The following is a 17,606-nucleotide window of genomic DNA, read 5'->3' on the forward strand; positions in this document are numbered from 1 at the left end:
GGCTATAAAGACTAGATACAATACCGAAATTATCCAATATTATAAACAATCATTCTACACATTCATAAATATACATAATGCTAAAATCCCTCCAAGAATCTATAAAATTAATTCTGAAAAATTAGAAAAATTGGGACCAAAACTTGGCTCTGATACCAATTAAAAGAACCGGTGAAGATTTGCAGCGGAAGCGAGGATCAGTCTTAAATCCCAATTTTTACAAAACATGCAATTTTACAAAAACATACAAAAAATTATGCATTTAAATTAAAATTACAACATGTTATTATGAAATTGAGAATAAAGAAAAGAGAAAAGGAGGAACTCACTTTTGAAGATCTAATCTTCTTCACGTAATTCCTTCTCCAAAACGGCAACAAACAGCAACATGCTTGAAACCCTTATTGACACCACCATGAAGGTTTCCTTTATATTCTCTAGAATGAGAATCCAAGGAGTTGTGGATTCTTGGTATTTTGGAAGAGAGGGAACTTGAGAGGAAGAGTGGGTGAAAGCCTAAGAACTTTTCTCAGAGTTTTTTTTTTCTTCCGTGTGTTCAATATTCTTCTCAGTGAAACTCAAGGGAAGAAGAAGATGGTAAAAACCCCTCTGCACCCAACCTACACACACGTACGTAGTCGAGAGAAAAAGGGAGAGGGAGTTACTGTTGAAGTTGATGTCCTAAATCTCTTAGGGTCCTATAGTTTGTAAACCTTGTATGAATAAACTTGTATGTGATTAATAATATTTGATATTTTAGTTGCATTAACCACAAACCAATAAACTAACTGTTGGGATTGATGTCATAATTCTCCCAGAGTCTCGTTATTTGTAATATATACACATTGTTATGAATAAAATAAAAGTTATTTCATTCTGGCATTTACTCATATCCAATAAACAAAGCTTCATGGTTATCATATGTAAACATAAGTATGTATGTGAGATATACAAGTAGATCATGCCTTAAGTGATAACCTAAATAGATATGTAGTATAAGGATTAAGGTGGGATACCTAATCCTGATGACACTACGGATACAACCCGTTTTGTAAAGGATTGCAAGTGTTGTAAACTACTACAGATGATAGACCCTGACCATCTATGTGAAGACATGCGAGCGGGGGTGTCCTATACAAAGAGTTTATATAAGACCAGACCATGAGATTATTCGTTTATGTATATAACGCCGTTGATACTAGAGACTTATATCTCACCTAAACGACTATAGGTGATATGATTTCAATCCTGAGTGTTTTGGGAACTCCTGCCTTTGAGGGCGATCCTTTGATTAGTATGGGTGAGAGTGGCCAGATTGCCAACTCAACATGCCTACCTTTTTAGAGACTTGTCTGATTTGGGAGCTAGGAACTCAGTTACACAAGATGGAATTCACTCATTCCCCGAAGCAGAGGTAAGTAGATAGATTTCTCCCTTAAGGACTGATTCCAGGGCTTGAACATAGTGACCACAGCTTCTCTTTAGAAGAGAGGACTCAGTCATAGTAGGACTATGACTTATGTTCATTAAAGAGATTAGTGGTACTTAAAGAGTTAGACGTAACTATAGAGGCATAGCGGTTATTGGCCGAGCTATACTTACGAGTGATCTGTGAAGGTTTATCACATTGTTGATTGGTTAAAACGGACACATAATATATCTGTAATAAGGAGAGTTCAATTGTCGGTCTTTAGTGGAGTGTCTGGCAGTTAACGGATGATGGATTTCGTGACTAAAGAGTTTAGTTAGTTATTCACGAACTGTTGGAGCTTCGAACTACAGGCCCATAAGGTCAGGGTAGCTCGATGGATTCAAGTTGAGAATCTGTTCTTGGTGTTGATTTGAAATTTTCAAATTGACAAGAGGTAATTCTATTATATATGATATGATCAGTATGGTATATGAGATACATCAAGTGGAGAATTAATGTAAATGAGATTTACATTAAGGACCATGGAATAGAAAAAGAGCTATGGTTTATATGTTTCATGAGATGAAATATTAAAACTATAGGTTATAAATATACTATGGTAAGTTAGTTATCATATATATTTATAATAATATTAATTATTAGATAATTATCTCTTTTTCTCTAATAACTAATTGAGTGGGAGGTTATTGGTAGTTTCATGGTAACCGTGAGATAAAAGGAAAAATGTTTTCCTAATTTTAGTAGTTATTTTTAGATTTCCATTCTTGGAAAGTACTCACAGAAATGTTGTCAAGTAAATACGATTTACTAAACGACAGCTTGAAGAGCCTAGATGATCGTAGAGTATTTCTATACGATAGATACCCAGCTGGCCGATTAGCTAAACAATTACATAGCTTTAGCTAGACGATTGCATAGCTTTTGTTAAACGATTGGGCATCGTCCTATATGATAGGGTTTGACATCTCCCACTTGCTCAATCGTTTACACGATTGTTCTTCTCCGGTCTCACCTCTAACCAAGTCCACACAGAGCCATACTTCTGGATTCTCACACCAAGAATACCAAGGTAGCCATTATGGTGGTGTCATACTCAAGTCGACACTGTCGAGGTTCTGTGGAGGTTGTTCGTTGAGTTCGTAGTGTTCGTGATCTTGGAGATCACTGTGTTTGAGTTTGCTGTGATCGTACAGTGTAGTGGTCGAAGTGTTTGAGCGTTCGTGTTGCATTCTTGCTGGTTGTTCGAGCATTCGTGAACAAGGGTGTTAAAGATAAGTCTTCAAAGATATGTAAATTCTTCCCTTGATCGTTATTAGAGCATACTGTAATTTCGATTTATGCATAGCCTGTATGTTTCTATTTGTGACTGTAATTGTAATGTTCATATATGATTGAAATTTGGAACGATCATTCCGCTGCTCATGGAAATCCTCATGTTCGATTTCTTTCACTAACATCCAAGGTTATCGTTGTAACTTAAACATATATGTGGAGACATACAGGTGGATCATGTTTAAGTGATAACCTAAATGGTCTATAGTATATGGACAAGGACAGGTACCTTATCCTAGTGACACTACGGGTATGGTCTGCTTTGTAGATGTTACAAATGATCTCCTGATTATTCATGTATTAGACATGCGAGCGGAGATATTATATACAAAGGAGTTTGTATAAGACCGAATTGCGAAATGTTTAGTCTTATTATATAACGTCGTTCATAATAGAGACTTTCATTTCACTAGGATGACCAAGATAACTTGACCTTAATCCTAAGTGAGTTTTGAACTCCTGCCTATGAGAGTGGTCCTTTAATTTGTATGGGTGAGAGTGGCTAAATCGGCAACTCAACAAGCATACCATTTTGGGGATTCGTCTGATTACGGGGCTGGAAACTCAACTACATAAGATGAAATTCCCTCCTCCGAAGCAGGGGTAAGTAGATAAATTGCTCCCTTAAGGGTTGATTCCGGATCTTGAACAATGTGGTGTCACACCCTCTTTTGGCCCGAGATGGGTTTAGTCATAGTGAGACTATGATCTATTGTTTATTAGGGGGATCAGTGGTATTTAAGAAGTTAGATGTAACTACAGGGGCAAAATAGTAATTTGGCCCAGCTGTATTTACGAGCAATTTGTGAAGGGTCACCATACTGTTGATTTGTTATATCCAATGGACATAGAAATATATTTGTAGTGCGAATAGTGCAGCTGTCGGTATTTAGTGGAGTGCCCGACAGTTAACGGATGGTGGATAATGTGATTAAAGAGTTTAATTAATTATTCACGTACTATTGAAGCTTTAAGCTACAGGTCCATAAAGTCCCCTTGGTAGCTCAAAAGAATTTAGTTAAGAATCAGTTTTTGGATTAATTTGAAATGTTCAGATTAATAAGAGGAAATTTAATTATATATGATATAATTAAATTAATTCGATTATATATGATATAATTGTTATAATATATTTGATACATTATAGTTTAATCGGAGGAATAAATATTGGAATATGATTCAAATATATTTTCTATGAATAAGATTGATAGTTGTTTAAATTTAATATAGATATGATTTATATCAAATGTCATAAAATAGAGAAAAAGAACTATAGTTTATATTGTATATGATACATATTAAAACTATAGGTTATAAATATAATATGATAAGTTAGTTATCATATTTATTAGATAATTAATCCTTTTTTCTCTCTAACCAACTTAGTGGGAGGGCAGTGGTTTTTATGGAAAAAGGAATAAAAAGAAAAACAATTTTCTTCTTCTTCCTAAGTCTTCTACACAAAATTAAAAGCCTATATGATAGTCTCAGAAAACTACATGATTGAGAGGTTCTCTATACGATAGAGTCAATTTTTCCTTCGATCGTTTTCCTCCTCTAAACACCTAAACTTCCTCCTAACAAAAATAGTCAGAGCTCACCACTCCAAGGTTCTCACCCTAAGAATACTAAGGAAACCAAGTAGTTGTGTCTTCTCTTTGGTTCAAGTTTCGTTGCTATTTGTTCGAGGAGTTCATGACTGTTTGAGGAGTTCACGACAGTACGAGGGATTTACTTGAAGAAGAGTTCTTCAAAGGTATAATCTTTAAACCTTTTTTTTTTTTTGTTGAAAAGCATGTTGTAATTTATGTTATGATGCATAATCTGTACAGTTTACTGTAAACATTTATTTTCAATCGAAATGGGATTTGGACAATCCACTTCTGCTCATAGATTCTCTGTAAAATGAGTTCCTTAAGTTACAACTCCCTCCCAAAATAAATTTTCAAAATAAATTAAATAAAACAAATGTTATTTTAATAAAAATTAATATATATTTATATGATAACTACTTTATCATACAATATATATTAAACTTTATGTTATATCAAATACAACATATAACATATAATTTAATACTGTATCAAATACAATATAACCTATAGTTTTCATTCTCTCATCAATGCATAGTATTTAATATAAATCTCATTTATACTAAATTTAATTATATGAATCCAATTCACATAATTAATATTTACATCATGTTCAAATATTTATTTCCTCTCAAATAAACTTTATATTATAATGTATTAAATACATTATAGTAATTATATCATATATAATTAGATTAAATTAATTATATCACATATAATTAATTTTCTCAATTAATTCGAACAATTCAAATTAATCAAAAAATAATTCTCATTTAATCCATGTTGAGCTACAGAGAGGACCTTATGGACATGTAGCTTGAAGCTATTCAACATCCATTAATTGTCAGACACTCCATTAAAGACAACAATTGCACTCTTCACACTACAGATATATTTTTGCGTTCATTGGATATAACTAATCAACAATGTGATGGCCTTTCACAAATTGCTCGTAAATACAGCTATGCCAAAATTACTGTTTTGCACCTATAGTTACATCTAACTCTTTAAGTACCATTGATCTCTCTAATGAATAATAAGCCATAGTCTAACTATGACCAAATCCCTCTCGAGCCAAGAGAGGTTATGGCGCCACATTGCTCAAGCCCTGGAATCTGCCTTTAAGAGAGCAATTTATCTATTTACCCTGACGTTGGGGAATGAGTGAATTCCGTCTTGTGTAGCTGTGTTCCCAGCTCCTTAATCAGACGAATCCCAAAATGGTAGGCCTATTGAGTTAGCGATCTGGCCACTCTCATCCATACAAATCAAATGATAGCCTTCATAGGTAGGAGTTCACAACTCACTCAGGATTCAGGTTATGTCATCTATGGTCATTCGGGTGAAAAGTAAGTCTTAATTATGAATGGCATTATATGATGAAACTAGTCATTTCGTGGTTCGGTCTTATACAAACTCCTTTGTATAGAATACCCCCGCTCACATGTCTCCACATGAATGATCAGGATCAGATCATTTGTAACACTTTACGACAGTTGTAACATCTACAAAGCGGGTCGTACTCGTATCGTCACTAAGATAAAGTATCCAGCCTTATCCATCTACTACAGACCATTTAGGTTATCACTTAAACATGATCTACCTGTACGTCTCTACATACATGTTGAAGCGACAGATGATAACCTTGGATGTTAGTTTATTGGTTTTGGGTTTAATGCTACTAAATGTCAAATAAACTATCTCATATTTTATTAAATAAATAAAATGTTTGTATAATACAATTACAAACAACAAGACCCTACGAGATTTAGGACATCAACCCCAACACTAACCTCATTGAATTCATCATTGAGGCCAGCGAGAAATTTGTAAACACGAACATCCTCCACCTCTTTCTTGTAGTGTGCTTGATCCTTAGTTGATTCCTATTTATAACCTTAGAAAAGGTCTAAGTCTTGCCAAATTTGTGTCATCTTGTAAAAATACTGTGTAACTGTATCTCCTCCTTGTCGAATATCACTTAGCTTGAGATTCAACTCTAATGCTTGTGATTGATTGTCAAAGTCTGAATACATTTGGTTCAAATTGTCCCATAAGTTCTAGAATAACACACTTAATTGGAACATATTTCCTCATTCATGGAATTGACCAACCACGTCATGACTATGGAATTTTCAACATCCCAAGTAACAAATAGTGGATCCATCTTGGCCAATGCATTGTTTTCACCAGTAGGATAACCAATCTTCCCTTGTCCACAAATATACATTCGTACGTATTGGGACCAACGAATGAAGTTGTCTCCATTAAATCAAATTGTGGTGATTTGGACATTTGAAAGTTGATGATTGTTGGAAACTTTGGCCATTAATGAATTTTTGTTAGACATGTTGTTTGATTGAATCTTAACAACACCACTAACCAAAAATAGAGTTTAAAAAAAACAACTCACAAAAACAACAGCCTCAACAGAAGAGAACAAGAATACTCACGGCAGATCAAATCTTGGTGACCGAAAAACTAATTGATGATGGTAGAAGAGGAAAGGAAATCGTTCGGTGGTGCCGGCAAGCAGATTTAAGATGAAATCGTGGTAGAAAACACTTCCATTCGCGTCAAATCCGAGGTCGTAGGCGAAAACAATTTGGAAATGAGCGAAATCAATGCCAAATCTGAAGGAGCGAAATTAACAATTGACAATGAAATTGACGTTGGATTTGAATGAGCAAAATCAGAGACGACGATCGGCGAAGATCTGAAGGGGTGAAATCATGCCAGATATGAGCGAAATTGACGTTCACAAGTTAATGACGACGAAAAATGAGCGGATCGATGGTGACGGCTCATGGCGACGGCGGTGGGGGCTGGGTGCAACAACGACAATACTAAATTAGGGTTAGGGTTTTCTTGTTTGAGGCTCTGATACCATGTGAAATTATTTCACTTTTTCTTATTATTACAAGGGTACAAAACCCTAATTTAAATAGAATACAGATTTAATGAAATAAGGAAAATATTGACAGATAAGAAAAGAATCCTACCGAATAATTACAACAAATAAAACTAAATAAAATAAAATATTTGCATAAATCAACACTAACCATTTTGATCCTTTAAACATGAAAATGACGGGACCAAAAATGATCATTTTTTTTTAAGTATAAGGATCACAATGAACCAAAGTTTAAAATACAAAAACCAAAATGAGCATGTTTAAAGTATTGAATCCAAAACGAACAAAAATTGAAATTATAGAGACCAAAATGAACATTTTGAAAGTATATGGTCCAAAATAAATCAAAACAAAAAATATAGGTACCAAAGTAGTATTTAAATCTTAAAACAATTACTCTTTTTATGACATTGAAATCGAATCACATTTCCTAAAATACAATTCAATAATGTTATCTATATGGTCAATGGTTGAATATCAAATTAATCTGTTTTTCAAAATATTATTTTTACATGTAAATTTATAAGATTATTTCTTCACAATACAATATCTAATATTGATTTTAGCATAAAATGAATTTTTCCAACCATTACAAATATAATTAACTAATAAAGTTTTTAACGCCACTACAAGCAGAAACTAGCTCCAGAATAGATCTATATTATGAACCTGAGTATGTACCTCAACCTAAGGTATTGTACTTTTAAATTAAAAGTCAAATTTTTTATTCTTCATTTACACATTGTTGAATTAAAAAATAAAAAAAATAAATACCTATTAGGATCAATCTTTGTTTACCATATTGCCAAAGAACAAGATATTTCCAATAAGGATGAACATGATAGACCGAAAAACTGAGCCGATCGATCGATTTCAAGATCGGTACCAGTTTGAAAAAATTTCAAATTAAAAAATTTTAAAGAATAAAACCGACCAACCGACTTTTACTCCTCGACATTTGAGGTTGGTTTGAATATTTACTAAACCGACCATAGTCGGTTCAGTGACGATTTGGTCAGAAATCGACTCCAATTACTGAACTGATGCTCACACCTAATTTGCAATATTAGAGTTTATAAGTATAAAAGCTCAAAAAAAATTATCAACTTATTTAAAAAAATTAAAAAAAAATCCTTTACCACCCATTTGACAATTTCATTAAGGCGGCTAACTATAATAAGTAATAGTTACATTCTAACCAAAGCCTTGTTAAACCCATGATAATTCAAGGTTTAACCACACACATAAGTAAATGGGATTAAATATAACAAAGTTGAATTATTTATTCAGCAAATCTTAAAGTAGTGCAACTCCCTAGTAGTTGGTACATACTCTTTTTCCAAGGTTGGAATTTCAAATCTTCACACTTCACTTTATGTTTTTTGAAAAAAAATGATTAAGTTATACCTTCGACCAAGAGATTAGAAGTCTCAAATCTTCTTACACCTAAATATTCTATGTTGAACCAAAAAAAAGTTCAATTTAATAAACTCTTATAGAGATTGTCTTCATATGGTCTCAAATTATAAAATAGTGTGTAATTTAAAATATTTTTATTAGTGTAGTCCATGTGTGAAAGAAATCAAAATGTGTGTTAATGTGGAGTCAATCAAATTCCAAAAGTAGACGTGTTTTTAATTACATGGTAATGCTAGTGTTGGTCACTAAAAAGTGGGTAAACTTTAGAAATTTCATAGGGGATTAAAGGAAGTCAAACTTAGGTCATGTGGGTGAATATTTATCAAAAGGGTTTGATAAGGACAGTTGTCCTAATCTTTAAGGATCTAAATTTATATGTTTATGTGCACTTACCCTAATCTGATTAAGGATGTTTCTTTGTTTGTCTATAAATATGCATGTCCTTTTAAATTGACAAAACATGGTTGGAAGGCAATTGTATGATTGGTTATCCTACTTGTATTCTTTTTCACTAAAATGGTGAGCCCCAAAATCAATACCAACTAAAGTTAATTCTAGGTCTCACCATCCTTAGTACCTTTTTATAATTTTGTATTATTTTATTTTTTGTGTTTTTTAAAAATAAAAAAACATATGAGACAAATTGCATTATTATTGTATATAGCAATGAAAGGGGGGAATTGACTAAAAATCTAGTAACTAAGGGTTTTTTAAGAAAGAAAACAAATAGTAATTGTAATATATTAGCATTAGTTAAAATTGTCATTTAAAAACTTTTTAAAAAATAATAATAAAAAAAGAGACCCTTCCCTGATTGGTATAAGAAAAGGAGGAAAGTGATCAAGATGCTACTTGAGAATGGTAAAATAAAATACTTCATAGTTTTGTATTCATTTTAGACAAAGCTTCCATTGGCAGTAGAGTTTCTAAAATTATATCTACTTTTAGCTAAATTGTTTTTAGAATAAACCCTTTTAACTAATTAAACCATATCTTATAAAATCTGCCTTTTTTGTACTAAATAGTCACTTTTAGAAAGAATTATAAGCAAAGGCTACATAAATAATCCATATCTTTATTTATTTTATATTAACTGTACTATATATATATTAAAAAAAATCAGACTTTGTAAAAACAGGAGGTAAGTAGTTTTTGAAAAACTAAAAAGAAAAGAAAAATCATGAAAAAGGTGAGAATAGACCCTAAATAACATGGGAATGTCTTTTAAAGATAGCTTTATTACATATACAAAGAAAGCAAACTAGAATAACTCCCAAAATATAAAGATTTAGGAGATCCCATATAGAGTGTTTCCTATGAAAAACAAAACAAAGTTGCGATAGGTAGAAGTAGCGTACATATAATCTTTATTTTCAAAAGCTAAAAACCGAATATCAAATGTGTTATTTTTGAAAAATAAGGCATTGACTATCATTCAAGGTATATACTGATGCTTCAAAGGTAGGGTAATGGATGGCTTCCTCGCAAGAAGCTTTATAGTTAGTGGTTTGTCTATCTTCTTTATTTTTCGCATGTTAGGATTATTGAAAATCTTGAAAGGATAAATACACACACGTTTATAACTAGTTGCATAGCATACCAATTTGGGCATATATCCTTGATCGAGATTAAAGTATCAAATTCCCACCTCACATGAACTTGTAAACAGTAAAGAAAAAGAAATTAAAAGACCATCCTATGGAAGCACATTGGAATAACACCTAATTAAAAAAGAAATGAGAGAAGAGACTCATCTATCATGAAAGGCCTTTCCGCTTCAAAAGTTTTATAATGCATTTTAGAGAGACCAACTTCACCACGTTTTTTCATTCAGTCCATTCTCTAACTCACCTGTGTGGCGGCGCCTTTTAAATGCCTTTCCACCTATTTTGCTGCTTGAAGCTTTTTGTCTCCATGTCCTTTTAACTTTTGCAAAATGGGGTCTCTTCTAGAATGTTCTAGAAACAAACAGTAACCTTCAGAAAAGGGAAAAGGAAGAGGATATCTGAATCTGAAAAGATTCCTTCCTCAAGACAAACTAACTCAGGAACCTGCTTTACAAAAGACTAGGATTCAACACAGAATATGAATTGCTTAGATTTGGATTCCCTCTCTTTCAGAAAGTATAAATAAATAAGTAGAATGGTAAACAACAATCGAACCAACAGCTGCTTTGAGACTATCAGACATATATCATCAGAGCATGTTATCATGATTTGTCTATTTGTTACCAAGAAACAATAATATAAACCCCCCCATCAATGAAACTTGTCTTGTAATTTCATTAGCCAGACATTAATAATATTCTATGTTGCTTGCTTTGAGAAAGAGATAGTTTGGGCAAGAATTACCTCAAGTATTGCTGGGTAAGCAAAGCATCATCATTGCTCTCCTATTTCCACAGCAACAAGAGATCTGTATTGTAACAGTAGTATTTTTCTAGACATTATCAAAAGTTAGGAAGGGAAAAAAATCATTTCAGCTCTAAAGTTCACAAGGCTTCAGAAGGAAGGACTGCACTGGAATACAATATATCATAAGCAAAAGAAAAAAGGAAATTGTTATAGAATTTGCAGGTTTCTTTTGAAATGTAAACTTTGTAAATTCATCCAAAGCCAAGTCTAGCAATGAATGTTTCACTACATAACTTGATATTAAAATCCCGTACAAGATCACATTGCCATTGGAGTGACTCCCAGAGTCTTAAATACATCTTTTTCCACAATAAATGAGGGAAAAAAACGAGTGGGAATAACACAGCTTCAAATTCATATTCAATTCGAATTGAAAGCTTGTGCCCTGGTCATGGGAAAACTTGGAAAGAGATGGGCAAAAGCAGAGCGTAGCTCGAAAAGAAATCATCGTGGAACAGACCCTTTTGTTTGTCTTGGAAAATACTGATCAAAGCAGCAAAAATGGGCAACAAACTCCAGAAAGGAAATCGTGATGCAAAGGTACCTAACTGCTATCGCTGCTTTCAGGATTATTCATAAGGCAGAGGCAGAAGACTGTACGAAATTTGCTACATTCTTTTAGGTTGACCATAACTTATTCAGGCTGAGATAAATTTAAATATAAGGATTGTATGGACACAGAAGGTCAGAGCTGAGGTATGCTAGACCTGGACTATGGGAACCATTGTAATAGGAAAAGAAAAGATCTTTGGTTTTGGGCTTGGGCAAAAAATAGGATGTTTTGATCCTGAGGCAGCTTAGCTTCAAGTACGACCCTCCACACTGGTGGTGCTGGAGGTACTGCCCACTGACGGGCCAGAACTTTGAGAAGACCGTTGAACACTTGAATGAGAATGCATTTCTGTCCTCGATGTAGTTGAACCGACCAATCCACTAGATGTGCTCATTGATGAAGACATTCTTGAAGGGTTAGAATCCTTTCTGGATCCTGAAAAATGTTCAGGCCTCAACTCTGAGGATGAGGATGATGGGGCTAAAGTACCGGCTACTGATCCCACAGGGTAGGGTGCCACTGGCATATCTGCAAGAGATGATGCAGATGGACTGTAACTAAGTCGATCCATCGAGTGGTCAAATTTGCACGCAGGGCCAAACTTGCACATTCCTCGCTGCATGAAGTGAGTACAAGGTGGAGCACCCTGAAAAAAGATTGTGTTAGCAACCATTCTGCCTACACGGCTAAAAAGGGAACCACGACCGTACAAACATTTAAAAACAAGAGACAGATGGCTACCAGACAATGGATTAAACTAAATTAATGCAGTATATGAAACAATGATAATAAGTTCAATCAAGCCATTTAACTTGCACAGATAGCAGCTGTATAACTGAAGATTAAGAAGGCTAGGCGACTAAAATCTAATTGATGTTTGACAGGTTTTGCCACATGACATAGCATGCAAATTACAGTGCAGTACAAGTTTGCCATTAACAAATTCCTTCTCCCTCTCCAAGAAGGATAGCGTATAACTCGGCGCTAACTACACAGAAAAGGTATGGGACTTTAAGCACTACATATCCCGAAATCTAACAGCCACATTACGTAAAGTCCACAAGGAAGATCCCAGTGGATCTGGAAAGGGAACAAGTTGATTTGGTAATATGAAGTTTATTTGAGCTCTTCCAACATGGATCTCAAGGAGGAAACAGATAAAATATGATTCAGGAAGATGAAAAAACCAGACCTTGTAGAGATAATGACAATTATATGAAAAGTAATTTCAGTCACAGCGGTCAATCCAACAGCATATTGACATAAAAGGTCCCCTTAATTTAATCTTAACAAGAAGAAAATTTTCCAGAATATAATACATATTTCAAATGCTTGACCTACGTTAAAAACTCAAACAGAGACCTGACGACAAATGCTGCAACTAAACAATGAAACTACTCTTAAAGGATATGTTCCCTCTTCACTTATTCAAACAAGTTCCGGAAAAGCATTATAACATCAATTCTATAGCTCAAGTCATCAGTTATAGGGAACATGTACATCTAATGTATGGCTGATCATTGAGCATTCTCCCATAGACTTGAGCCATGACCTCAAGAATAATTTTGGAATTGAGCAATTTCTTTTTCTTTTTTTCTTTTCTGTAATTAAATAACATTTGAAGAATGGGCAAAAAACGTATGTCAATCACTATATATATCCAATAGGCAATAATAATTAAGATAGGGAAGAGTGAATCTAGAAATAAGGTAGACAAAAAAAATAAATTCAAGCATCATTTTTAATCCAAATGAGACTTTGTGCAAAAGAGACTAACCGGGCGTAGAGGAAGACCTAGTTGGCTAAGGAGAACACTTGGCCTCGAAGTAACCAATTCTGGTGGGTGATGGTATCTACAAGAAGATCCAAATTTACAATCCCCCGTTCTCATGTAATATTGACACTCTGGCTGCCCAGGTCTTTCTGGGAATGAGTGCTCCTTTTGGCTAGTACTTGACGGGCCAGCAGACGGCATGGGTTGATAAGATCCTGCAAAGCCAGATGCAGAAGGCGAAACATGTGCCAGACCATAAAGTGGCCCTGATCCAACAGAAGGTTGAGCACTGGGAGAGGCTACTGGACTCATAGGTGCCTGCACCAGTAGTTAACAGCTCCGTTAAGTGCAAGGATATAAAACGAGACATAATGGCAAGTAAGAGTAAGAGAATTGTTCATACTGGGTAAGGACTCCAACTTGGGAATTGAACAACGCCTGGGGAAACCAACATAGGACCATAAGGGCCAGGAACGTATGGGCTTGACAGCAATGAAGGCCTTGCAAGTATTACTCCATATTGTTGTGACGAATGAGCAGATGGAGACTGCACAGGAGGATAAACAGAGGGTGCAGGCACTGGAGGTGGCATTGGTGTAACCTGAACGGGTGATGGTGCTGGAAACTGCAAGCCAGCTGGTTCTGGGTGATGAAATTTGCACGTAGCACCAAACTTGCACTGTCCACTCTTCAAATAATAAGAACACTCCTTCTCACCCTGCCATCAAAAGCCTGTAGGTTAGCAAGCTTATAATATTATGCGCGTCCTGGAACGCTCCAAATAATATAAAAACAAGCGAAAAATGCGAGACACAGACCGGCCGTAGTGGATAGCCATAGAAATTCAGCGACACGGGGCTGAGAGAACCTCTTTCCTGCTGAGGATGGTGATACTTACAGGAAGCACCAAATTTGCACATTCCTGTCCTCATATAGTACTGCAGATTTCATTAAGATCGGCATTATCAATGACAAGCCATGTACAAAATACTATTCATGTACATGAATCAACCAATTACAGCGTATTTTAGTCAAAATAAACACACAAGTATCCATCCCACACTCTCAAAGAATTTCATTAACGCACATTGCCCAACGTCATCCCATTGAAGACTAGATACCAAAAGTTTGATATTCAATTGAACCACCAGAATGAAGTACCTGACACACAGGCTGCCCTATTCGCTCGGGATACTCTCTTCCACCAGGTCTAGAACCTCCTAAAACCTGATCAGCATGAAATCCACCGAAATCAACGAATGAAAAAAAGAGGCGAAAAGTTCGGAAGCACTTTGCCGACAATTCAACGATTAACATTTTTTTAAGAAAAAAGAAGGGCATCTTGGTAGAATCAGAATTAAACAAAAACAAATAAACTTAAGAAAAAGGATTAGAAGTGAAGGTGAAGTAGAGCAATTGGAGGGATCAAATAGCTTAAAGCCCAATCAAACTAGAAAAGAAGCCCTAAAATAGAAGAAATCAACAGAAATTAGAAAAGATCGAAAGAGGATACCGCGGTACGCTCACGGGGATGATTAAACCTACAACGAGAGCCATATCCACAAAATCCCGTACGTAGGTAATATATACAATCAGCCTCTTCAGGACGTTCAGGGTACGATTCCCTTTCCCTGGATCCCAAAGGCCAAAGCGAGCCTGCATTATGTGAAAACGAAAATCAAAGAAAGAAACAACATCGAGAAAGCAGGAAAAACAACGAATCGAAACGAAAATCTGAAGAAATCAAGAGTGAAAGACGGAATGCAGGGTGGAAACAGTAACCTCCATGGGGTGTATGAGGTCCGGAAGCGGTCCATTCAGGTGACGGATCGGAGTGAGAACCTTCAATAGAGTGACCGTACGGCTTCATGGTACGGCCTGCCGTAAGGGTGAGAATGAGTGAAGGGAAAGTGATGAAGAGAAAATGGGTGTAAGAAGAAGAAGAAGAGATTGAAGAGTTGCAGAAGAAAGAACGGAAGCTCCGATCACATGGAGATCATCTTTGAGAGAAGAAGTAGAAGAAGAAGAAACGGAGCTGAAGGAGGAAGAAGAAGAAGAAGAAGCGCTTTCTTTCTTTTTGGATTTTCTGGGTTTTTGCTTTTGCCCCCTTCTTTCTTCTTCTCTCTCTTGCTTCTTACACAACAGTATCTCTGTTTTGAGCTTTTTTTTTATTATTATTATTATTTTTTAATTTATAATTAATGAAATTAAAATTAATTTTCTCTGTAGAGAAGAGAAGCACTTTTGAAAGCGTTTTTTGTTTTTCATCTCTCTCTTCCTTTATGTTCCATAACTTTGAGAGGTTCTCTTTTTGTGTGTCGGAGTTGGTTGGTCTTTATACGCGCCAAACACTAAAATATTTTTTTTCTTCCTTTTCCATTTTTTTTTTTTTTTTAAAAAATTTCTTCAGGTTATATTTAGCATAAAAAAAAAATATATAAAATCCTAAACTAATCTATCAATTTATATTTTCATTCAAATTTTATTTGAAAAATTATTGTATGAGAAATATAATTACTTTTTTTTTATTAAAATTACATTTGAAAATCGATAATGCATCAATTCTTAATTTCTTCAAATGTTGGATTAACATAATTGATGTATGAGATGATTTTCTAAGGTAATTTTATTTGAGCATATTGATTCACTCATGAAGCTTTTAGGGTTTTAGACGATAAAATTATGTCTTTCTACTATATTGTCAAGAAGAAACCAAAATCTCACTATTAATAATATCATATAAATAATCATTGCTTAGTGTCTCAAAGGTCATGTGTCACTATTCATGTTGTCCATGTGTCATGTAATTCATGTTTGGTGTCCATATAAGTCCACATCCTACTTACCACTTTGGTGGATCTTAAGAACACACCTACATTGGTGAGAATTCCACTTCCACCAATTTCCATATTATCCAATTTCATAATTTTGGTTATTTTATGTTTTAATTATTTTATTTTATAAATTTAGTTTTTATTTATTTATTATTATTCTATAAAAATATTATTATATTATATTTTTCATATCTGTATCCCATTGTGCTCCTCAATTTTCATAACACGTTATCAGCACGAGCTCCTGTCGTTTTTCCCGCTAAAGGTATGTTGATTTTTCCCTCTTCATTATAATTAATAAATTTAATGTTATTTTGCATATTCAATATCTATTAAATTTCTAACATAAGTACAATATTTTATGATAGTGTTGTCATGACAAATCTTACAAAATTAGAATTTTTCGTCATTGATATTAACGACAATAATTATTTGTCATGGGTACTTGATGCCGAAATCCACCTGGATGTTATGAATCTTGGGGAGACTCTTAAAGAAATATGACAAAAGCAAAAGTTATGATTTTCCTTTGTCATCATATCCACGAGGAATTGAAAATGGAGTATCTTACAATAAAAGAACCCTGTATCTTGTGGAAAAATTTAAATGAGAGGTATGATCATAAAAAAACAGTTATTCGTCCGAAAGCTCGTTATGAGTGAATGCACTTGAGGCTACAACATTTCAAATCAGTAAGTGATTACAACTCCATATTATTTAAAATCAATTCAAAATTGTTGTTATGCGGAGAGAAAATTACTGATGTTGATATGCTAGAGAAGATATTTTCTATATTTCGTGTCTTGAATATGCTCCTGCAGCAGCAATATCGGTTTTAAACAATATTCTGAATTAATTTCATGTCTTTTCGTGATCGAACAAAATAACGAATTGTTGATGAAAAATCATGAATCTCGACCAACCGGAACAATACTATTCCCTGAAGTGAATGCTGTAAATTTTAATAATAATCATAGTCGAGGTCGTGGTCGCGGTCGAGGTTGAGGTCGTGACCGTGACAGAGGAAGAAATAATTATTATTTTTGTGGTGGTCGTTCTAATCATTTAAATTTCAAAATAACCACACAAAATGATGATCACAAAGGAAAACTCCACAAGATAAAAGTTCAAAGAGTGTTGAAAATAAATGCTTCCAATGCGGAATGACTGGGCATTGGTCATGTACCTGTCGTACGTCAAAACACTTAGTTGACCTCTATCAAGCCTCTCTGAAGGAAAAATAGAAAAATGTGGAAGTAAATTTTGTATACCAGGATAATGACATATTTGACCCATCCCATATGACAAATTTGGATGTGGTGGACTTCTTTGAATCTTCTGA

At 34.3% G+C, this 17,606-nt stretch overlaps 1 protein-coding gene across 1 annotated transcript; it reads right to left on the bottom strand.

Moving 5' to 3' along the window:
- Positions 1-11,204: 11,204 nt before the first annotated feature.
- On the bottom strand, positions 11,205-15,706 carry LOC120090607 (zinc finger CCCH domain-containing protein 34). The gene is made up of 7 exons (XM_039048328.1): positions 15,213-15,706; positions 14,944-15,086; positions 14,592-14,657; positions 14,249-14,368; positions 13,834-14,148; positions 13,434-13,748; positions 11,205-12,302 (listed from the first exon to the last, which is right to left on the bottom strand). Exons 1-7 carry the CDS (start codon positions 15,298-15,300, stop codon positions 11,907-11,909), a joined length of 1,443 nt encoding a protein of 480 aa, XP_038904256.1. The 5' UTR covers positions 15,301-15,706; the 3' UTR covers positions 11,205-11,906.
- Between the last annotated feature and the right edge of the window lie 1,900 nt (positions 15,707-17,606).

This window comes from Benincasa hispida, chromosome 1, assembly GCF_009727055.1.
Source record: "Benincasa hispida cultivar B227 chromosome 1, ASM972705v1, whole genome shotgun sequence".
NCBI lineage: Eukaryota > Viridiplantae > Streptophyta > Magnoliopsida > Cucurbitales > Cucurbitaceae > Benincasa > Benincasa hispida.

Excerpts from the sequence above, each read along its gene's own strand:
- LOC120090607 (XM_039048328.1), bottom strand. The coding sequence starts at position 15,300 with ATGAAGCCGTACGGTCACTCTATTGAAGGTTCTCACTCCGATCCGTCA. Across the intron at positions 15,087-15,212 it reads ACCTCATACACCCCATGGAG|GCTCGCTTTGGCCTTTGGGA; the intron begins GTTACTGTTTCC and ends CACATAATGCAG. Across the intron at positions 14,149-14,248 it reads ATGGCTATCCACTACGGCCG|GGTGAGAAGGAGTGTTCTTA; the intron begins GTCTGTGTCTCG and ends TTTTGATGGCAG.